The sequence below is a fragment of the Pipistrellus kuhlii genome, unplaced genomic scaffold, assembly GCF_014108245.1.
Source record: "Pipistrellus kuhlii isolate mPipKuh1 unplaced genomic scaffold, mPipKuh1.p scaffold_m20_p_2, whole genome shotgun sequence".
Taxonomy (NCBI): domain Eukaryota; kingdom Metazoa; phylum Chordata; class Mammalia; order Chiroptera; family Vespertilionidae; genus Pipistrellus; species Pipistrellus kuhlii.
Genome location: NW_023425515.1, coordinates 163,419,037 through 163,442,751, shown reverse-complemented (window position 1 = coordinate 163,442,751; position 23,715 = coordinate 163,419,037). Strand labels below are relative to the sequence as shown.

The 23,715-nt window shown below is 41.3% G+C and overlaps 1 protein-coding gene across 11 annotated transcripts in view; it reads right to left on the bottom strand.

Moving 5' to 3' along the window:
- OSBPL9 (oxysterol binding protein like 9) overlaps positions 1-23,149 on the bottom strand; it is a 113,225-nt gene extending 90,076 nt beyond the window's left edge. For 5 of the 11 annotated variants that reach the window (XM_036447259.2, XM_036447258.2, XM_036447261.2 and 2 more), the window contains exons 1-2: positions 22,902-23,048; positions 5,333-5,383 (exon numbers count right to left, since the gene is read on the bottom strand). In XM_036447259.2, coding sequence (XP_036303152.1) covers positions 5,333-5,383; positions 22,902-23,012 — 162 coding nt within the window. In that variant the 5' untranslated portion in view covers positions 23,013-23,048. Of the gene's footprint in view, positions 1-5,332; positions 5,384-22,901 lie in introns of all 11 variants that reach the window. The other 6 variants (XM_036447252.2, XM_045584595.1, XM_036447254.2 and 3 more) reach the window with 2 other exon arrangements.
- Between the last annotated feature and the right edge of the window lie 566 nt (positions 23,150-23,715).

Here is a 23,715-nt window from a genome sequence, read left to right as displayed (position 1 = left end):
TTACAACTAGAAAAAGAGAAAGGAGCACAAATGCTGAAAAGCTGAGATACAGAGGAGAAACAATTGTAATAATCTGAACAATAAAGATTTCTTAAATTTAAAAAAAATGTTATATGTAGATTTTCAACTGCACAAGAGGGGGAGTTGGTGCTCTTAACCTCTGCACTGTTCAAGAGTTAAATGTACCTCTGAACACACACACATACATGAATTACTAATAATAGCTTCCATCTATGTACCAGGTGCCCAAATCTTACAAAAATTCTATAAGGATATTATACTACCTGCTTTAAAAAAAAAGAGAGAGAGAAAAACTCAAACTCAAAAAGCTTACCAGTAACTTCTCTCTTCCCGTCAACAAATTAAAGGGCAAAAATAAGATTACACACAGGTTTGTCTGGTTCTTCTCTGTTGCTGTGTGGTAGAAAGAATTCTACCCCACCCTCCATTACCTTTGCCCCTTTGCATGTGGGTAAAAACTGTGAATGATGAGATCTCACTGCAGTGATTATGTTACAGGATGAGTTATCAATGGGTTGATTATATGGCAAAAGGGAGATTATCTGGTGGGCATAACCTAATCTAATCACATAATGCCTTTTACTCATTTTTAATCAGGAATTTTAATTTTATTCATATTATTTTTAATTGGAGAGAGAGAGAGAGAGAGAGAGAGAGAGAGAGAGAGAGAGAGAGAGAGAGAGAGAGAGAAACATCTATGTAAGCGAGAAACATTGATTGGCTGCCTCCCGCATGCACCCCGACCAGAGATCAAACCTGCAACTTGGGTATGTGCTCTGCCCAGGAACTTGCCACCTTTTGGTTTATGGGACGATAGTCCAACCAGCTGAGCAACATCAGCCAAGACTAGTTTTATTTTTTACTTCTAGTTTACATTCAATATTATTTTGATTAGTTTTTTAGGTGTACGGAGTCTTCAAACTACGGCCCGCGGGCCTAATCCGGCCCGCCAGGTTTTTTGGGCAGTGAGCGCAGCCGAGGTGTTACAGTAGGAATTAGTAGTTCATATAGTTCGGCCCTCCAGCTCTCTGAGGGACCGTGATCTGGCCCCCACTTTAAAAAGTTTGAGGACCCCTGATTAGACAATCATACCACTTCACAAAATGTTCCCCTAATATTTCCCATACCCACCTGGCACCTACATAGTTACTACATTGTATAATAACTAGACTATATTCTCTATGCTCTACTCTATATTCCCCATGGCTATTTAATAACTAGCAATATGTACTTCTTAATCCTTTCACCTTTTTCCCTTAGGTCCCCAATCCCCCAAACCTCTGGCAACCATCAGTCTGTTTTCTGTATCTATAAGTCTGTTTCAATTTTGTTTGTTCATTTATTTTGTTATTTAGTTTCCACATATAAGTGAAATAATATGGTATTTGTCTTTCTCTGACTGACTTATTTCACTTAGCATAACACCCTCTGAGTACATCCATATTGTCACAAATGGCCAAGTAATATTCATTTGTATATATGTACCATCCCTTTTTTATCCACTAGCCTGTTTATAGGTAATTGGATTATTTCCATAAATTGCCTATTGTAAACAATGCTGCAGTGAACATGGGGGTGCTTATATTCTTTCAAATTAATATTTTGGGCAGGGTTTCTTCAAATATGTATATGCTGGATCATAGGCAGTTCCATTATTAATTTTTTTAGGAAACTCCATACTGTTTTGCATAGTGGCTACACCAACCTGCTTTCCCACCAACAGTGCACAAGGGTTCCCTTTTCTCCACATCAATGAGGTCTTTTAAATAAAGGGTAGCAGAATGGGAAGTCAGAGAGATTCAAAACACTAGAAGGATTCGATGTGGCATACTGACTGGAAAATGGAGGGTGCCACATGACAAGGCGTATGTGCAGCTTCTAGAAACTGAGAGAGCAGATCTCAGCTGACAGCCAGTGAAAAAACAAGGACTTCATTCCTACAAGGATCTGAGTTCTGCGAACAACCTGAATGACTTTGGAAGCAGATTTTCCCTTTGATTCTTCTTCAGAGCCTCCAGATGAGAGTTGAAACTGGTCAATACCTTATTTCAGTTTTGTGAGACCTTAAGCAGAGAACCTTTCCTAGATGCCTGATCTACAGAACTGTGAAATAATAAATGGATGCAGGTTTCTTAAATTGTAGTAAATTACACATAACATAGCATTTACTATTTAAACATGTTTAAGTGTTCTGCTTAGTAGCATTAAGTACATTCACATTGTGTATGACCATCCATCCCCAGAACTTTTTCATCTTTCCAAACTGAACTTCTGTTCCCATTAAACAAGAACTCCCCCCTGATTCCCTGCCCTCAACTATTGGAAACCACCATTCTACCTTCTGTCTCCACAAATCTGACTATTCTTAGTACCTCATATAAGTAGAATCATATAGTATCTGTCTTTTAATGATGGGCTTATTTCACTCAGCATAATGGCCTTAAGGTACATCATGTGTCAGAATTTTCTTCCTTTTTGAGATTAAATAACATCCTATATACTACATTTTATCTATTCATTCATTAAATGGACAGTGAGTGCTTCCACCTTTAGGTTATTGTGAATAATGCTTCTATGAACATGGGTGTGGAAAGACCTGTTTGAGTCTACTTGAAATTCTTTTGGATATATACAGAATGGGATAAAGTAGGTTTACAGTTGTTCATATGAAAAATAATACAATATTTTAAAAATAATAATACAAGAATAAACTACCCTGGCTGGTTTTTCAGGTTGGCCCTCGCACCAATGGATCTCAGGTTCAATTCCCCATCAAGGGCAAAAACATGGGTTGCAAGTTTGTTCTTCGCCCTGGTGAGGTACATGTGGGAGGCAACCAATCAATGTGTCTCTCTCACATCAATGTCTCTTTCTCTGTCCTGTCTCTGCCTCTGTCTCTCCCTCCCTCCCTTCCACTCCCTGTAAAAATCAATGGAAAAAATGTCCTTGGTAAGGGTTAACAACAACAAGAAAACAATGAATTATGTTCCTCGTATTCACAACTGTAAACCTACTTTTGCCCCACCCTGTATATATAAATGAGTGTCTTAACTCAATTCATTATCTTGAAAATTGGGTAAGTAAAATAAATAATTAAGCTTTTATCCTATCTTGAAAAATTAAAATAAAATTTTGTAACTCCCAAATAAGTTAATGAATCTAGGTGCTGAACATCAATAGCTGCTAATATTAACAGAGAGCAAAGACCAGACATTATTTGCCTCCTGATAAAAGAGTACACCACCACCTAAAGCCTTCCAAATGGATCAAACCTGGGTCCCATCCAGTCTCTGGATCCCGCTGCCAGTTTACAAGAAAAGCAGAGACAAAGGAACATGCTGAATTGCAATCAGTAAAATCTAAACTATGAAAAACTCCTACAGGTCAAAGGGTCTAGTTTCTTCAATAGATAAATTATAAACACAAGATATCTAGGTGGTTTGTTTTTTTTTTTCAATGAGCAAGATAAAAATATAGAATTTAGGAATTCAAATCCAAGGCATAACTCTAGAATAGAATAGTGGTGACTTTAGGAGATAGGGAGGGTGCTATAATTTGAATGGGGCACAGCGAGGGGGTTCCAGGGTAACTGGCAAAATAGTATTTCTTTTCCTGGGTGGTAGGCACACGGGTTAATAATTAATTAAGCTCTATTTAAAAGAAAAAATACTGCATTAAATGTAACAATGAGAGAGTGGCCCAAGTCCAGATTCAATTCAACTGAAGAGCTGTCTCAATACAGCTTTGCCGAAGTCTCACTATTGAGTGTACCTCAAGACAAGAAAGCATTTAATTCCAGACTGAGTGGTGACTGAGGTCAATAGCAATGCTTAGAAAAGCAATTAAATAAAAAAGACAGAAGGAAAACCAAAGAAATAAAGCTGTAAATATTTTCTAAAAATCTTTACACTCTCACATATATACCATCATCTGCTCAAAATAAGCCTCATTCCCATCCTGCAACTTCACCATACTCCTATCTCAGTGCCAAAATTTACCCATTAGGATTTAGTTTTTTTCTCAGTTATTTCTCATTTCTACCAATTAACTATGGCCAATAAAGGCAATAATATAGTCACATCTTCCAAAGAAAAAATGGCAGAAAGGAAGCAACAGAAGCCTGAAAAAAAAAAAGGTTACCACTAGAAGCTGATCCACCTAATTATGATAGAGCTGGTCCTTCTTTAGATACAATGGAGTTCTAGAAACTGTATCCCCAACTCTGAATTCTTTCTTGCCTTTAGCTACTTGGAAAATGAATAAGCAATTAAAAGCAGCATGAAGCTATAGATCTGCACTGACTAATAGAGTAGCCACTAGCCACAGGTGGCTACTGGGAACCTGAAGGGCAGCTAGGCTGAACTGATCTGTGCCATAATGTAGACACCCTGGATTTAGAAGACTTAGTATCTATACATATGAAAGCCTAAGCGACTGTTGCAACTGAACGACCAGAACGGCCAAACACCAGTCACTATGACACACGCTGGCCTCCAGGGGGCAGATGCTCAATGCAGGAGCTGCCCCCTGGTGGTCAGTGCACTCCCACAGCCAACATCCCAAGGCCCCTCCCCCTGGCTTGCCCTCCTCCAGATAAACCCTGACCAAGGGGGAAGGACACCCAGCCAGCCAACCTCCCGCAGCCCCTCCCCCCAGCCAGCTGGCCCCAGGATACGCCTAGATCACCAAGGGACACCACCCATGCACGAATTCATGCACCGGGCCTCTAGTTTAAAAATTAATGCGAAGTATTTCATTAATAACTTTTTTACTGATTACATGTTGGAATAATATTCTGGAAATTATTTATTTGGCCTAAGCAAAATATGTTATTAAAATTAATTTTACTGTTTCTACTTTTTATATGTGGCTACTGTAAAAATTTTAAAGTATATACGTGGCTCACATTATATTTCTCCTCGATGTTGCTGCTATATAACTACCATGAATGTTGAACAAAAAAAACAAAGAAGCAAAAAGTAGGAATTTTTCAAAGTTTTTTCTACTGTTTGCTCTACTACCAACACTATTACTCATTTTCCAACCCCTGTCCTTGATTATAAAACAGAGGTAAAACAAAAAATTCAATAGCTACATTAAGTCATGGATACAATAATAAATCATAGGCCAACGGAGTTTAGCCCTGGTTCTGGTACTGACTAGCAGTTACTCTGGAGAAATCATTTTTTCTCTCTGAGCCTCAGTTGCTTGCCTAACAACGCTAAACTAAATTTAGACTGCCATGATTCTGTCAAAACATTTTTTTTCTTTCTGTCAAAATTGGTTTTCATAAAAATGAATAAATACTCACTCTGAGTCTAACACATCCTCGGCGAGAGCCTCTCATCATTTTGTCCTTGGACTAAAAGAAAAACAAAAACATTCAATGAATAAAAGTTTAACTCATTGTTTTTAGAATCATCTAGGGAAAGTTTATAGTAACATCACTGTTTTCCCCTTCCCTCTTCCCCCCCAAATCACTTAGAGATAGAAATTAGCAGGTTTAAAATGAAATTGTTTTACAATCTATGCAAATAAACTTAATTATAACATTTTATGGATACCTTTAATGTAGCATATCTTCTATATATATATCAAAAGCCAGTGACTAGGACACTGTAACGACTGAAACAACCAGTTGTTATGATGCCCACTGCGGCCAGAGAACCAGCTGGCCCCACTCCCAATTGGCCTCTCCCACCCCAATCAAGGGTGGGGCAGATGGCCAACCCACCCACGGCCCCTCCCCCCAAGTAGCCCCACCCCTGAACCCCCTACCCCAATAGGGGGCGGGGAAGACTAACAACCTCCTTCAGCCCCTACTCCCTCTCCCCCACCCCAATTATGAGCGGGGCCAGCCAGCCAACTGCCTGTGGCCCCTCCCTTTGGCCAGCCCCATGCCTGATTGGTCCCAAATCCCATCAGCTCACAGCTCCTCCCACCAGCTGGCAGTCCCTCCCACACCAATGGGGGCAGGGCTGGCCAGCCAACCACCCATAGTCCCTCCTCCTGGCGGCTAGCTCCTGATCGCCCCCTCCATATTCGGGGCAGGGCCACAACCCCTCCCCATGGTCGGTCCCATCCCCAATCATTCCCCACCACCCTGATAGGCCTACACCTCCCCCAACCACCTCCACCCCTGGTAGGCCCCCCCTACTCTAATCAGAGGCAAGGCTGGTTGCTATTGCCCACAGCCCTTCCCCACTGCTGGCCCTGCCCCCAACTGCCCTCCTCACCCCAATTGGGGATGGGGTCCACTGGCCAATTGCCCACAGCCTCTCCCCCTCTGCCAGCTGGGCCCTGATTCAGCCCCGATAGAGGTGGGCTGCCGGCCAATCTCCTGCCATCTCCTCCTCCCAACAGGCCTAGCCCCAATCCGCTCAAATCGGGGCCGGACCAGCCAGACCACCACCTGTGCACAAGTTCGTGCACTGGGCCTCTAGTATTACACTATAATTTTCATTCTTCCATTATGCCTCTTAACTCTAACCAGTGTTTTCCATATTTTAGTGAATTTGAGAATCACCTGCAAAGCTATGAATCACCTGGGAGCTTAAGAATCACTCCCAGATGATTCTGACTCAGGCAGGTAGAGGACCACATTTTGAGAAATATTACTTTAGCTTTATCTGCAATTTCATAAATGGGTCATTTTTTGCCGCTGAGATTTTCTTCATCTGAAATTTCCTCAGCTTGGAATATCTTTGGCCCTGATTTTCTGCCTTTCTAACTGTCACTGATCATGAAATGTGCCTTAGCTCTGTCTGGTTTGGATTCCCACCCCTGGGCTCCCAAAGTCTTCTGCATTCCCCTGTGGTGGCCTGTACCACCCTGTGCAACAATGACTAGTTAACTTGTCTGACTCACCCATTAAGACTGCACATTCCTTAAAGATAGGAATTATATCTGGCTTATGCTTCAGAACAGTGTCTGCAACACATTAGGTTCTCAAAAAATATTTACTGATAAAAAGTTGCTTATCCTTTGTCTTTTAAGACTGAGCCAAGCAAAGACTATGTTCTGCACAATAAGTCCTACAGTAACAAGCAGAAAATAGTCCTAAAAATCAACTAGCATGGTGTAATAAAATAAAATGAAACCTTAAATAATCAAAGTTTTAAAATATTTAATACCCCAACAACTAGTACTTTTCTGTACTCACCTATGTAAGCAAAAGAAGCCAATATCATGAAGCAATGTTTCAAAGAAATGTCTCCCATAAATCATAGATGCCTACATTCAAAGTACTGAGCCACAGGCAAACTTCAAGCTATAAGTTAACTAAGTTCTATGGGTTTAATGTGCCATGGTGACTATAGTTAACAATACTATACTTGGAATGTTGCTAAAAGAGTAGATCTTGAAAGTTCTTCACACACACACACACACACACACACACACGATAACTATGTGAGGTGATGTTTGTGTTAACTAACCTTGCTGTGATAATCATTTTATAATATACGAGTATGTATATCAAATCATTACATTGATACCTTAAACTTACACAATGTTATATGTTACTTATCCTATCTAATAAAGAGGGAATATGCTAATTGACTGTCACGCCCTCAAAGATGGTGGTGTTCACAGCCACAAGATGGCAGCCCCGTCACCACAGCCCCACTGGGGCAGCAGGCACACGACAAGGCCAGGCCCTCCCCAAGGAGGGACCAGCCACTCTGTGCACCTGTCTCCGGAGTCCTCCAGTCCCTTCAGCCCCTCAGCTGTCGAAGGCCACCCCGAGGGATGGCCATGCAGGCTGCATGGGGCGACCAGGCTGGCAGGGGGGTAGTGAAGGATGACCAAAAGCATGAACAAGCAGGCTAAAGCAGGCTGTGTGGGGCAACCAGGCCAGCAGAGGGGTTAGTGAGGGAGGACCAAACGACTGAACAGCAGGCTGCGTGAGGCAACCAGGCCGGTGGGGGGGGCCGTGAGGGGCAACCAGGCTGATGGGGTGGGTGCATTTGGGGGTGACCAGGCCAGCAGGGGGGTCAGTTGGGGTCAATTAGGCTGTCAGGGGGAGCAGTTAGGGGCGACCAGGCAGGCAGACAGGCAGGTGAGCGAATAGGAGCCAGAGGTCAAAGATTGTGAGCGGGATGTCTGACTGCCAGCCTAGACTGGCAGTGGGACATCCCCTGAGGGGTCCCAGATTGGAGAGGGTGCAGGCTGGGCTGAGAGGACCTCCTTCCCCCCTCCCCGCCCCCATGCACATATTTTGTGCACCAGGCCTTTAGTATCTCAATAAAGCTGGAAAAAACAATACAATATTTCTTGGGGGATATATTTGCAGGTCTGTGCATAAAGGTCTGTCTTATCCTTCTCATTGACTATAGTATAATCTATGAACATAGACCCGTGATTTTTTTAATAATTATTTATTGTTGAAAGTATTACATATCCCCCTTCTTCCCCCCCATTGACCCTCTCCAGCCCATTCCCATCCCACTTCCCCCACCCCAAGCCTTCAGCACCCTATTATCTGTGTCCATGGGTTATGCATATATGCATTCAAGGCATAAATCAGTAATTTTCAACTGGTGTGCTGACCTCTTTTCCCTTAGACTGTCAAATAAAAAATGGCAATTGCCAACACAATAGCTATCCAGTGTGAGTGAATGAGAGGCATATCTATTTTTTGTCAGATCAGCAAAAAATATAATTTTTGGTGTGCAGCAAAATTTTAGTTATTAGTTTGTGTGTGTCATGAGATGAAAAGAGTTAAAAAAAAAATTGCCAGATTAAATCAATAGAATAGAATTAGAAGTCTAGAAATAAACTCAGAGTTTTTGGTCAATTGATTTTAACAAGGATACCAAGATCCTTAAAATAGTCTTTCCAACAAAGCGTACTGATACAACTGATTAAACTCATATTAAAAGAATGAAGTTGGGCCCCTACCCTATCCTATATAATAAAAGGGTAATATGCAAATAGACCAACAGCAGAACAACCAACCAACCAATCAAAGCATAATATGCTAATGATATGCTAAGGCTGCTCAACCACACCCTATGATGGGCCCTGACCACCAGGGGGCAGACAGTCAACTGGTCGACCAGCCTCTATGACATGCCCTGACCACCAGGAGGCAGACAGTCAATTGGTTGACCAGTCACTATGACATGCACTGAACACCAGGGGGCAGATGCTCCGACCAGTTGATTAGCTTGCTGCTGGGGTCTAGCCAATTGGGACTGGGCGAGATGGGCTGGATATGCCCTGTAGCCCTCCTGCAGACCCTTCCTGGCCCTAATCAGCCAATCAGGGCTGAGTGAAATGGGCCAGACATGCCCTGGAGCTCTCCCATGGTTCCTCCTCAGCCTGATCGTGCACTTGTAGGGTCCCTCAGCCTGTCCTGCACCCTCTCGCAATCTGGGACCCCCAGGGGATGTCAGAGAGCAGGTTTGAGCTCAATCCCTCAAGCCACTCCCTTTGGGAGGGTGCCATATGCAGAGATCATGGCTGGCGAGCACTGCTGTGGCAGTGCGAGCTTCTCTCGATCAGGACGGATTGGGCGCAAGCCTGCAGCAAGCACAGTGGGGCCAGGATGAGTGGAAATGGCACATAGGAGCTGCAAGTGTCACTGGGCTGTGGGTTTCTGCCCAATCCCTATAGGCTACCCAGAGGGACCCCATCCATGCACAAATTCCAGGCCTCTAGTATCATATAAATCCATTAAACTACTAATAAGCTAAAACTATTAAACACTTAGGAAAAAAACACAGTTTTAAATCTTTGTGATCTTGAATTAGGCAATAGTTTCTTAATCATGATGCCAAAAGCACAAGCAAACAAAAGAAAAAAATATAGTTGACCCTTGAAGAGCAGAAGTTTGAAATGTGAGTCCACTTATACACCCAAACCTATTATTCAAAGGTCAACTGTATTTCGATCCTCAGGAATCTCATATGTAGAAGGCCAATTTAAGTCATATGGGGATTTTGACCCAGGGAGCTTGGCACCCTTAATCCCCCATGTTGTTCAAGGGCCTACTGTAAGTAAAATAAACATTATCATGCTTAAAAACATTTATGCTTTAAAGGATACTATCAAGAAAGTGAAAGATAAACTGTGGAAAGGAAGAAATTAGTTTCAGTCATGTATCTGGTAAGGGACCATTATCCAGAATATATAAAAATTTCTTACAACTCAGAAATAAAGACAAATAATCCAATTTAAAATTGGGCCAGGATTTGAATAGATACTTCTCCTAAGCAAACCAAATTGACAATATCAACTGGTGGTTATGTTTAAAAAAATTAAGTAGGGTGGTGATCAGAAAGTTGTGGAGGAGCGGGGTTCCACTTTAACTTAGATGACTTTAAAGGACTATGAGGAGTTGATAATCTGAGCTGAAATTTGAATTAGAGGAGCCAGAAAAGTGAAGAATCCCAAGGGAAGTTCAAGGCAGAAGGAAAAGCAGGAAATGATTTGTTAATCTTAGACTGACTTGTTTGGTGTACGCAACAGGAAATATTTCGCTTTCGGAGAACAAGAAAAATAGGTTTATTTGCATTACTCTGATTAATTTGTGCAGTTATTCAGTGTCTGGTAAGTTAATGTTCAAGAAAAATATTAATTTCTATTTAAATGTTCTATTATTTTATGTTAACGATTACTCATTTATTTTTGCCCTTTGTATTCAGCATGTCTCTATCGAAATAAACCTATGTTTCTGCCAAAACCGGTTTGGCTCAGTGAATAGAGCCTCGGCCTGCGGACTGAAAGGTCCCAGGTTCGATTCCGGTCAGGGGCATGTACGTTGGTTGTGGACACATCCCCAGTAGAGGGTGTGCAAGAGGCAGCTGGTCGATGTTTCTCTCTCATCGATGTTTCTAGCTCTCTATCTCTCTCCCTTCCTCTCTGTAAAAAATCAATAAAATATATTTAAAAAAAGAAAAAAAGAAAAAGAAATAAACCTATGTTTCTATGAAAATTAAAGGTTTGTTTTTTTGCAGCCCACATAAACATAAACCTTGCTTATTTGGCCCATGTTAGCCTTTGAGTTTGGCAAATTTGCTTTACACGAAAGAATTAAAATAGTCTAGTAGTAGGTCTCTTAATTGTCACACTCACTGGTTATATTCAATTACTTGAGATGAGCTTCAGTGTGCCATATCAATCATGTCATCTGAAGGCAAGGCTACATATATTTCAAAATAACTTAAATTAAGAACAGATCAAAATACTCTCCACTTAGGCCCAGCTGGTGTGGCTCAGTAATTGAGCATCAGCCTATGAACGACGAGTTCTTGCATAGTTGAATTCCCAGTCAGGGCACATGCCCAGATTGTGGGCTTGATCCACATGGAGCATGCAGGAGGCAAGCCGATTCTCTCACACCATTGATGTTTCTATTTCTCCCTTTTCCTTCCTCTCTGAAATCAATTTTTAAAAATTTTTAAAGAGTTCTAAGGGGAAAAAAAAAATCAAGCCAGAGTCTCATCTGACCTGACTAATGTGGGCTCAGCTGGCTGGAACAACATCCTGTACAAAAGATTGTGGGTTCAATTCCAGGTCAAGACTCATACCTAAGTTGCAGGTTCAATCCCTGATCAAAGCAACAAGGGAAGGCAACCAATCGATGCTCTCTCTCACATCGATAATTTCCCTTTCTCTCTCCCTCTCCCTTCCTGCCTCTCTAAAAATCAATAAAAATTTATTTTTTTAAATAGACAAATCTAGCCGAAACCGGTATGGCTCAGTGGTGGAGCGTTAATCTGCGGACTGAAAGGTCCCAGGTTCGATTCCGGTCAGGGGCATGTACATTGGTTGTGGGCACATCCCCGGTGGAAGGTGTGCAGGAGGCGGCTGGTTGATGTTTCTCTCTCATCGACATTTCTGGCTCTCTATCCCTCTTTCCTCCTCTCTGTAAAAAATCAATAAAATATATTTAATAAATAAATAAATAAACAAACAAATCTATAGAAACTGAAAGTACATTAGTGGTTGCCTACAGTTAAGGGTGAGATATTGAGGAGTGATTGTTAATTGATTGTGAAGATGGTTGCATACTAAAAAATATCAATTTTTATACTTCAAATGGATGGTATGTGAATTCTTTTTTTGTTGTTAAACCTCGTCTGAGGATATTTTTTCATTGATTTTTTTAGGGAGAGTGGAAGAGAAAGGAAGAGACAGAAACATTGACATGAGAGAAACATTGAACTGTTGTCTCCTGCACAAGCCCCAATCAGGGCCTGCCTGGGGAGGAGGAGCCTGCAACAAAGGTATGTGCCCTTGACCAGAATCGAACCCAAGATCTTTTGGTCTCCATGCCAAAGCTCTATCCACTGAGCCAAACTGGCTAAGGCTGGTATGTGAATTCTATCTCAATAAAATTGTTGTTTAAAAAATAACAAAAAGCAATAGGCGACACAAAAATTTACTAAAAGTTTTCATATGAAATTGTTAGAACTAAGTTTAGCTATTCTATTACAAAATAAATATTCTTAAACAACAAAAGCCCATACATAAAAAAGAACAAGTTAGCCCTAACCAGTTTGGCTCAGTGGATAGAGCAGTATTTTTCAACCTTTTTTGGGCAAAGGCACACTTGTTTCATGAAAAAAATCACGAGGCACACCACCATTAGAAAATGTTAAAAAATTTAACTCTGTGCCTATATTGACTATATATAAAGTAATTCTCTTGAATAGGAATCAAATAAACACAAAGAAAGTATTTTATAATTACTTTATTATGAAATATTAAGTAAACAAAATAGTGAAAAATTATAAAATTCTTGTCTTGTCTGCACCTACGGCACACCAGGCAACATCTCACGGCACACTAACAGCGGTTGAAAAACGCTGGGATAGAGCATTGGCCTATGGACTGAAGGGTCCCAGGTTCGATTCTAGTCAAGGGCATGTACCTTGGTTGTAGGCATTATCCCCAGTAGGGGGTGTGCAGGAGGCAGCTGATAGATGTTTCTCTCATTGATGTTTCTAACTCTCTCTCCCTCTCCCTTCCTCTCTGTAAAAAATCAATAAAAGTATTTATTTTTTAAAAAGGAACAAGTTAAAGATATGTAAGAAAGAGGGGAGAAAGAAGATAGAAGAGAAAATCTATACACTGAAGTCCTCAAAAAATTTGTGAGCAGATGGAATCCAGAACATGCAAGGATTACCTCTTCCACTATGATGGGAAAGGATGCAGGCAAGAGGAGGCAGGAAAGTTGGTATACACTAATAGGTGGGGGAACAAGGGTGCTCCCACCAAATGGACTCTACTATCTCTATGAAGCATGGCATCTTCTATGAATGATAGAGGAAAGAAGAAGGTTCAGAGTTTGTAGAAAAAAGGTGCCAGAGTGACAAAGCAAATATTCACCCAATATTTTAATTACCTGCCTGTGCCATAACAGTAAGGCTAAAATAGAATCCAAGAAACAAAATCTTAGTATGAAGGCTTAATGTGAACAAAACTCCAGGAAACAGAAAATCAACTTTCATAATAATCTTAACATTGGCAGGTGAATGGGGAGAAATTAATTATGAATACCTCAAAACACTTTCCTTGAATATGAATCCATTTATATGATTCCATGTACCATGCAAACTTAACTTTTGCCAAAAAAAAAAAAAAAAAAAATTGCCATTTTTTTTTAAGGAAGTTCAAACTAGTCTAAGATAATTCTTTACAATAAAGTACAATTGACAGGGCTGGTCATTTGTTTTTCTCTATAAGCGGTAAAAGACATACAATTCTTAACCTAAATCACTAGCTTTGATTGGGATTATGTAACTATTTGAAAATCTAATCCTATGACAATTGCCAAATATAGGAGTAGCATATTTAAGACCCATTCTACTTTCTGTCCTCCCACAAATCATTACCATCAACAAATCTGCTAACAAGAGAACTGCTTGACTGATTAGCACTCTAACCAAATGATTGCACACTGGCAATACGTTCGACAGGCTTCAAATAAAAGCCACTATTGCTAATATAAACTCAATCAAGTTTTACATGAATCAGAAAATGTACATATTTGTTATTAATTTATTCTGCACAACTTACAAGGCTGTGTAAGCAACAACTCCAAAACAGCCTTCTGCCTCTCATCTCTAAGCCTTATTTAAAGGACCTTGGACATTCTTCCATTTACTATGAGAACAATGTGCCTCTTGTAGGGCTTGAAGATTATAATGCTCAGTACTGCCATCAAAGAGTTCACAAGCTTGCTGTACAGATAAAGATTGTACAAGAGATATGGCTAATTAATTATAACAGATGTAAGTAAAATGATTAAATGCTCAAAAGATTTATATAAGCAAAGCTCAAGAATATTAGAAGAGGGAAAAATCAAGTTTGAATAGAGTATTGAAGGAAAACAAAAGATAAAACATTTCGCCAAAACCGGTTTGGCTCAATGGATAGAGCGTCGACTTGGGGACTGAAAGGTCCCAGGTTCGATTCCCGTCAAGGGCATGTACCTTGGTTGCGGGCATATCCCCAGTAGGGGGTGTGCAAGAGGCAGCTGATCGATGACTCACTCTCATAGATGTTCCTAACTCTCTATCCCTCTCTCTTCCTCTCTGTACAAAATCAATAAAATATATTTTTAAAAAAAAAGATAAAAAATTTCAACACACTTCTTCCCATTGGTACTTCTTACCGTTTTAAGAGGTTTTTGTTTTCTTTTTGGGGCATTTAGATTAGATACAATTTTTCTTTTATTCTTTTTATAATTCTAAAGTTGCTTTATTATGTTTAGACTGTTAATATGTATAAAGTCAACTTAATAAGAATCACATTTGACATATTCATGAACAGTTTATTTAGAAAAGTATAAATTTCCTTTTGTTTAATGAAAGTGGTGCTGATATCTTTCTAGGAGAATCAGAGACTACCTCTTTGACATCTTTGCAAGAGAAATACATATACTTAAGCTCTTCAAAAACCTAAAATGCAAAAATTAGATGGCAGATTTTTGGTCATCTTGTAAACATTGCTAAGGACTGCCAAATAACACTTAAATGTGTTTTGAGCCCCAGCTCACTGGATGAGCAGTGGTCGGCAAACCGCGGCTCACAAGCCACATGAGGCTTTTTGGCCCCTTGAGTGTGGCTCTTCCACAAAATATCACATGCGAGCATGCATGTATAGTGCGATTGAAACTTTGTGGCCCAAGCGCAAAAGTTGGTTTTCGGCTCTCAAAAGAAATTTCAATCGTTGTACTGTTGATATTTGGCTCTGTTGACTAATGAGTTTGTCAACCACTGGGATAGAGCATCGGTCCTTAGACCTAAGGGTCCAGGGTTCAATTCCACTCTAGGGCATGTAACTCATTTGCAGGCTTGATCCCCAGACCTGGTTGGGGCACATGCAGGAGACAACCAATCTCTCTCTCTCACACACATCGATGTTTTTCTCTGTGTCTCTTCCCCTCCCTTCCCCTCTCTCTAAAAAGATAAAATCAATGGAAAAATGTCCTGCGTGAGGATTAACAAAAACACACACCACATGTTTTGACTACTAGTGGTTCTAAAATACAAAGTCATTACGAGTCTTCCAGTATGTAATTGCATTGATTCTTTTTATGAAGAATACATGGAGTAGTCCTGGTAACTTATTAATTCACTGTTTCTACCTTTCTCTCCAAAATGTTCCAAAAACAATAAAAATCAAGAGAGTTAAACATTTACGGATAATGCCTAAACAAATCATATTTTGTAATCTCAACTAGTCCCTCATACCAACTTGATTAACCTTTAACATTTTCCTAGTTACACCTGTTTCCAGTTCCTAAGGCCACTGATGGAAATCTTTACTACATTCCTTAAATCCTGACTCTACCTTCATTTTTAACTCAGACCTTGCTTCCCCTCCCTCCAACATTTAAGCATATTCCTATGTTAGAAGCCCTTTTCCTCAGTTCCATATCCCTCTCTGCCTATTGCACAAATGCCTTATCTTGAATTTCGCTACTTATTTCCCTTATTTACTCTTCAAACTACTCCAATCTGCCTTCCACACCTACTGATCCATAAAAACTGTCTCACTAAGACAGTGGCTCTCCACCTTTTTAATGCCGCGACCTTTTAATACAATTCCTCATGTTGTGGTGACCCCCAAACATAAAATTATTTTCGTTGCTACTTCATAACTGTAATTTTGCTACTGTTATGAATCATAATGTATTATCTGTGTTTTCCAATAGTCTTAGGCAACCCACAGGTTGAGAACCACTGCTGTAGAGGCCAAGATTATCGGAAAACACAGATATTTACATTACGATTTATAACAGTAGCAAAATTAGAGTTATGAAGTATCAATGAAAATAATTCTATGGTTGGGGGTCACCACAACATGAGGAACTGTATTAAAGGGTCACGGCATTAAAAAGGTTGAGAACCACTGCACTAAGGGCATCAATGATGTTCAAACTGACCAATCCAATGAATATCTTCAAGACTTTTATCTAGTCAATCCTCTTAACAGTATTTAAGGCAACTCACTATTCCCACTTGATTGCTACATTCTTCTGTTGTTGTTTTTTTGTTTCTTTTCTTTTCTTTTCTTTTATCTCTGGTTGTCCCTTTTCACTCTTCTATGCAGGCTTTTTTCTTTGTCAACCTCTTAAATGTGATCTGAAATCTGTCCACAAATTCTTTGACACTCCTTTCACAAAATAGAGCCTAATTCACCTCCCATGCTTAAAATTCCCCTTCCCAAGAGCCTGAGCTGAACTTAATGATTCATTTCTAATGAACAGAATAAGGTGAAGTGATATTCTAGACTAGGTCATAAAAGGTGCTGTGACTTCCTCCTTTCTCTGACTTGGATTGCTCTGCTCCCTCTGGGTGAAGCCAATGCCTTGTCATGATTACACTCAATGGAAAGGCTATCTAGTGAGGAACTAAGGCCAACTTCCAACAGCCAGCAATGAACTGAGGCTTTCTGGGAACAGCTCTAAAAGTGAGTCATCTTTGAAGCAGAACCTCCAGCTCCAATCAAGCCTTTCAGATGACTGCAACCATAGCTAATATATTTTGACTTCAATGTCATGAAAGACCCTGGGGCAGACCCACCTAAGCAACAGATAACTAATCCAATTATGTATCTCAGCATCCTGTCTAAAGGCTCTATTATTCTCACACTCAACTCTGTGTATGGAAAGCTAGTATTATCTATAACCCAGATATTTTCCTAAATTCCAGACCATATGACATCTTTTCATCAATTTCAACATGACTCAAAGCCACATCTTTCTTCCCCAACCTGTCCTTCCTATCTTCCCTATCGGCATTCATTGAGGTAAAACCTAAAATCTGGATTTCATCACACTCTTCCTACCCTTTCACTCACATCCAATTAATCACGAAGGCCTACAAATAGTGTTCTCATGATCATTTCTCTGCAACGACAGTATTCAAAGAATATAAATTTCATCTGAACCCATACACCAATTTTAAAATCAGAGAGACAACAACCAGACCATAATGTGCCACTTAATGTAATTATGTTCCACAATATAATATAAAGTATTCTTTCCCCCAAAAAAACAAACTGAATTTGATTAAGCTTCTAGCTCTAGAAAATAGAGAACAAAGGAACATGTTTAAATATACCACAAAGATGTTACCAACAAAATCTGGAATGTGGACAATTCTACGAAATAAATAATGGTTTCTTCAACAAATAAATGGCAAAGAAAAAAAGAGAAAAAGAGAACACATATTAAAAGAGATCCAATTTATATGTGGATCTTGTTTGAAAACCTGACTCAAATAAACCAACTGGTGAGGGAAGAGATGTTTGAGACAATCAAGAAAATTGGACATTGATTGGATATTTGACAATATTATGATTAATATTTAGTTATAATAGTAGCATTGTAACAACATTTTTTAAAAGAGACCTTAGTTTTTAGTAATAGATACTAAAATAATGCAAATGAAATGATATGGTGTCTGGGATCTGCTTTAAAATAATCCATTGGGGAATAAAGGTACTGATTGCCCCTAACCACTTCTGTCTGCCAGCCTGATCACCCCTAACTGCTCCCCTGCTGACTTGATTGACACCTAACTGCTACCCTGCTGGCCTGGTCACCCCTTACTGCCCTTTCCTGCAGTCCTGGTTGCCCCCTACTGCCCTCCCCTGCCAGCCATCTTGTGACAATGTGGGGTGGCCATCTTGTGGTGGCCATCTTGTGATGATGTGAGGGCAGCCATCTTGTGACGACATGGGGGTTGGCCATCTTGTTTTCGCCATCTTATGATGATATGGGGCTGGCCATCTTGTTTTGGCCATCTTATGATGATATGGGGTTGGCTATCTTGTAATGACATGGGGGCGGCCATCTTGTGACAAGAGGGTGTGAGAGTCAATTTGCATATTACTTCTTTATTATATAGGATAAACTAGAGACCCGGTGCACAAAAATTCATGCACTTGGCGGGGGGGAGGGGTCTTCAGCCCAGTCTGTACCCTTTCACAGTCTGGGACCCCTAGGGGGATGTCCAACTGACAGCTTAGGCCTGCTTCCCAGGGGATCGGGCCTAAGTTGGCAGCCCAGGAGCCCTTAGGGCATGTCTGACTAACATCTAAGCCATTAGTTGGACATCCTTAGTGCTGCCTCAGAGGTTGAAAAAGCTCCCACCACCACGCTGCACTGGCCAGCCATGAGCCGACTCATCTCACAACTGCCTACCCACAGCCCAAGCGTCAAGATGGACAAGTTCCTCACTCTTGTCTCCTCCAAAAACATTCTGTCTATCTCAAGCAGTTTAAACCTCTCTCTCTGCTCACATGGCTAACCCCTACTCATCATTAAGGCAACAGCAAGCCTGCTTCTTCTAGCAAACCTTTCCTGACCCTCTAAGACTGAGTCAAGTAATCCATCTATATAACCCCCAAACATACTGTGCTTCTCTATCATAACTCTTACTTGCTGCATCCCACAGTAGAATCTAGGTATCATGGAGGGCATGGATTATTTTCATCTTATTTACCATTTTAACCCCTCTTGCTAGGTACTCAATATTTGATAAATTTACAAAAGGCATGACCCTTCTACTTTCCAACTTCTCATATATCTATACCTCCCTCAATTTTTCTTCTTTTCCCATCTTCCTTCCTGATCATGATGCACATGAATGGTTGGCTGTTCACAAGGCATTCCCAAATTTATATCCATAGCCTTCCCTAGGCATCTCATCTAATAAAAATTCAACTAGTAAATTCTAATCTAACATATTTTTATCTCCAAGCCCGACCTATGGCTCCAAGGATTCAATCTCCTATCTTCAATCTCCTGTTATCTTCCAAACTCACCTTCATGCTAGAGCTAAGGAATTCTCTTATCTTCTTTTTGTTTAATATATTTTATTGATTTTTTACAGAGAGGAAGGGAGAGAGATAGTTAAGAGACATCAATCAGCTGCCTCCTGCACACCTCCCACTGGAGATATGCCTGCAATTAAGGTACGTGCCCTTGATCGAATCAAACCCTGGACCCCTCAGTCCGCAGGCCAATGCTCTATCCACTGAGCCAAACCAGTTTCGGCTCTCTTATCTTCTTAATAACCCTTATGGTCTCAAGCTTCTCAATCTATGCCTTCTCAATCTATTCCATTGCCTGGAATGCCCGTCTCTTTTACCTTTATCCTTTAAATCTAGGTTCAAGTGTCTCCCTCGTTTCCCAGGCAATGTTCCCACAGCAGTATAGTCTTATTTATATTACAGAATTTATCATACTGTTTTGAAATTATGTGTAGTTGTCTGCTCTGCTAGATTGTGAATTCCTAGACAGAAGGGACTCTCTCTCCTTCATGCTTGCAACTCCAGCATATAAAGTACAATGCCTATTACAAAGTCGGCCCCAAATAAATATTTCCTGGATGGATTACATCATATTGTTTCTATTAATTAAGAGACTGGGCCAGAGCTGAAAAGAGTGCCTAAATCTACCTCCCTAAAGGAGGAAATCGGTTTCTCTGTTCCTCTACTGGGCAGAGTAATATCTTAAGCTCTTTTTCAAAAATTTTGGATAGGTTTGTGTTTAGGTCAAGGTCCAGGACCAGAGAATAAGGCACAGGCTAAGGTAAGCTTAGGAGAATCTACTCAGTTCACAGCAGTTTTAGTGACCCTAACCAGTGGTCAGCAAACTGCGGCTCCAGAGCCGAGGTTTGCTGCTCTGTTGACTAATGAGTTTGCCGACCACTGCATAAGGCATTACCCTTACCCAGAAGTTTTGACTTCACGTTAAATACATTAATACGTTATTAAAATGTTTTTTAAGTGATTTTCCCTAAGACAGTGGTCAGTAAATTCATTAGTCAACAGACCACTGTCCTAACCCAACCCTGAGATTATCCCAATATCAATTTTCATAAAGGCTAACTCTAAAGCAAGACAAATCTAGTTTAAAGGTTTTCATAGTCAACCTAGAACAGATCTACAACCAGAGCCAGGCCAAAATCCAAGGAATTTTTGAAACAAAGAATAGAGTGACTTGCTATTTACTGCTCTGCTTAAAGGCAGTGCAACAATTCTGATACTCTTCCTGGAAGATGTAGCTCCAAGTTATCAGTCACATGCAAACCAAGATGTACCTTCAAATCTTTCAGGATCCTAATATACTGAAACAATGTTCAAGAGTACAGAACTCACTGTCAACATTCACTGTGTCGCCTACTTTCTCTTTAAGTGAATACCTATCTTTTTCCCATCTTTATATTGGGTCTCCTATAATCAGGGGTTGGGTATTGTCTTATTTTCACAAGATGATTTTATTTTTATTTTTTTTAAATATATTTTATTGATTTTTTACAGAGAGGAAGGGAGAGAGATAGAGACCAGAAACGTCAGTGAGAGAGAAACATCGACCAACCGCCTCCTGCACACCCCCCACCGGGGATGTGCCCACAACCAACATACATGCCCTTGACCGGAATCGAACCCGGGACCTTTCAGTCCGCAGACGGACGCTCTACCACTGAGCCAAACCTGTTTCGGCCACAAGATGATTTTAATTTACATATTTCTCTGCTTTTTCTCTGCAAGCAAATGTTTTAACACACACACACACACACACACACACGCAAAAAAAAACAAACAAAAAAAACACACAACCTTCTAAATAGCCATTAGTGAGAAATATGATACCTCCTTCTGCTGGTGAGGATAGTATTTTATAGAATCTAATTTCAGAAGGGAAGCTAAGTGTTTGGGTGGGGATAGGGGGAGGGGTCTATGAAAAATTTGTATTAGCCAGTAAGACAAAGAGAAATCTGTCAAGGTATTCAGAAGCAAAAAGGGCAAGGAGGCAGAAAAAGACTACACTAGGTTCCATGGGGTTTTCTGATTATCAGATCTACAGAAACTCAATATTACTCATCAGTTACCTGAGTCATGGGATTTCATAATCCCAGTTTTCAGAATATAATGTTTAGTTACCTCTCCTTTGTGACTATCTATAACCTTGAACAATATGTTCAACTCTCACTCAGGTTTGGCCTTTCTTCCCCCTTTAAAAAATATACAGAGAAAGGAAGTTCATATTTGAAGGATGTTGAAAGTTTACTCCTACAGGCGTGCCTTAGTAACTCACAGCTTGCACTTTTCTCCTTCCTGTAGTGAAAGTGAAGTTTAGTGGAAAAGGTCAGAAAGCTAGGAATTTGGAATCCTGGTTACACCACTTCCTGCTAGCTCTTAGGTCTTGAGCAAACAACTTAAAAGCCTGAAGGCTCAGATTCCAAAACTGTAAAATGAGGAAATAAATTGGGGATAATAAATACCTTCCTTGAAGAGTCATTGTTAGTAAAATGAAGTAAGGGAACCACTAGACTAGAATACGAAGTCCAGAGAAATGGCGAATGTCTTGAACTCTATTGATTCTTGCTCACAAGCACCCCAGCGTGCACACCCACTCACATATACCTAACCTAAAGCAATAACACATAGTGGGAGCGAGCTCAATAAATACTTCTTAAATGAAGTATATATATATTTTTTTTGTCCTTTGTCTTATTTTTCTAAATCCTTCAGGGCATTCCTTTTTCTGTCCCAAGTGCTTTCCTCCCTATCATCAGCTATTCCTAACGAGACACCATTTAATACCACCCACCTTCTATTTCTAATGCGATGGGGGTGGAGGGGACAGTCAGAACATAAGATTCACAGCCATTCATGGACTTGTACCACGGCCACTGATTCGTGTTTAAACGACAAGACAAGCCGCGAACCCAGCCAGCCAGCCCTCCCTGGAAGACAACTTTCCGGAGACGCCGTACCATCCATTCTCTTCGCTAACAACAGACTGCTGTGTAGGAAACCCTCCGCTCTCAAAAGTTACGGCAAAGGCTCCTCTCGCCTCCCACGGAAACCAAGCGGGCCGACGACGGGAGGGGCTTCGGAGCCCGGGGTGCTGCCCGAGGGCGGGTCACTATGGACCTGGCCCAGCGGCGCGCCTCACTCCCGGGAGGGAAGCTAAGGGGCGCGGCCGCCTCAGGGCCCGGGGGCACAGGGTCCAGTCTCTGACAACGTGGGCAGACCGCACACACCGCGCCTCCGGGCCCTACCCGCCATGACCACCACCACCCTCACGGCCCAACCACCACCCCGGGAACCCCCACAACGCTTCACCGCTCACGAAAAAACAAAAAAAAAAAACCAAAAAACGAACGCCGCTAGCCCCCAACCCCTAAATCAGACAGCCGCTGCCTGTTCATTGGCTGCACCCGCATCTCCTTCACCCTCATTGGCTCTCCGGACGGAAAGCCCTCCTCTCTGAGGGAACCCTCGCGTACGGCGGCACCCCTCAGCCTAGCAACCTCAAACCCGCTACCGAAAAAGTCCGGCCCCCCTCAACCCCGGGACGGCGACGCCCGGGGAGCGCGGAGCCCCGGCCCGCGGGGACTCACCGTGTAGTAGGAGAGCAGCCCCGCGTTGTAGTCCAGCACGAACCAACGGTACTGCCAGCCCTTCATCACGTTAGTCCATTTGCTCAGCGGCCCTTCCATGATGGACGCCATCTTGGGAGCCGCCAATGACAACAAACGGCCTGACGTCACTCGCCTATAAGGCATTCATCTGGCCGGGGGCGGGGCTTCTGGTGTAAAGGGGCGTGTCAGGGCGGGGCCTTGAAGGGGCGGAGCTAGCGGCTGCTGCTTCAACTGGACTTGCCAACTCTGGCCCCCCACGGGAGGGACTATCATCCTCACACTCGCCTTCTTTGGTCGCCCATTGTGTGGAACTGGGTGCCTGGGATGTGACCAACGCAACCATGAGTACAGCTATGAAGATGATTGATTACAAGAATTCATTTTACTAGCCATCATGATACCTTACATTTCCAAAAGAGTATACATCTGGCTTTTCGGGTTTTTTTTTTTTTTTTGCATTCATTACGCAAATTCATTCATTTTATATAATATTTGCTGTTTTAATGCTTTGAGCACTCAGTAGAGACTTCATGTAGGGTTGAGGGGAACGGGCGATAAAATAAATAGTAAATTATCTTGCATATTCCTGTAGTATTAGTATACTGGTATCTACCGTGTTTCCCCAAAAATAAGACATCCTCCGAAAATAAGACCTAGCACGTGGAAAGATAAGACATTCCCTGAAAATAAGACCTAGCGCAACTTTGGGAGAAAAAATTAATATAAGACACTGTCTTATTTTCCGGGAAACGGTATATCCAGCCACTGTTAGACATTCTGAGAATTAAACAGT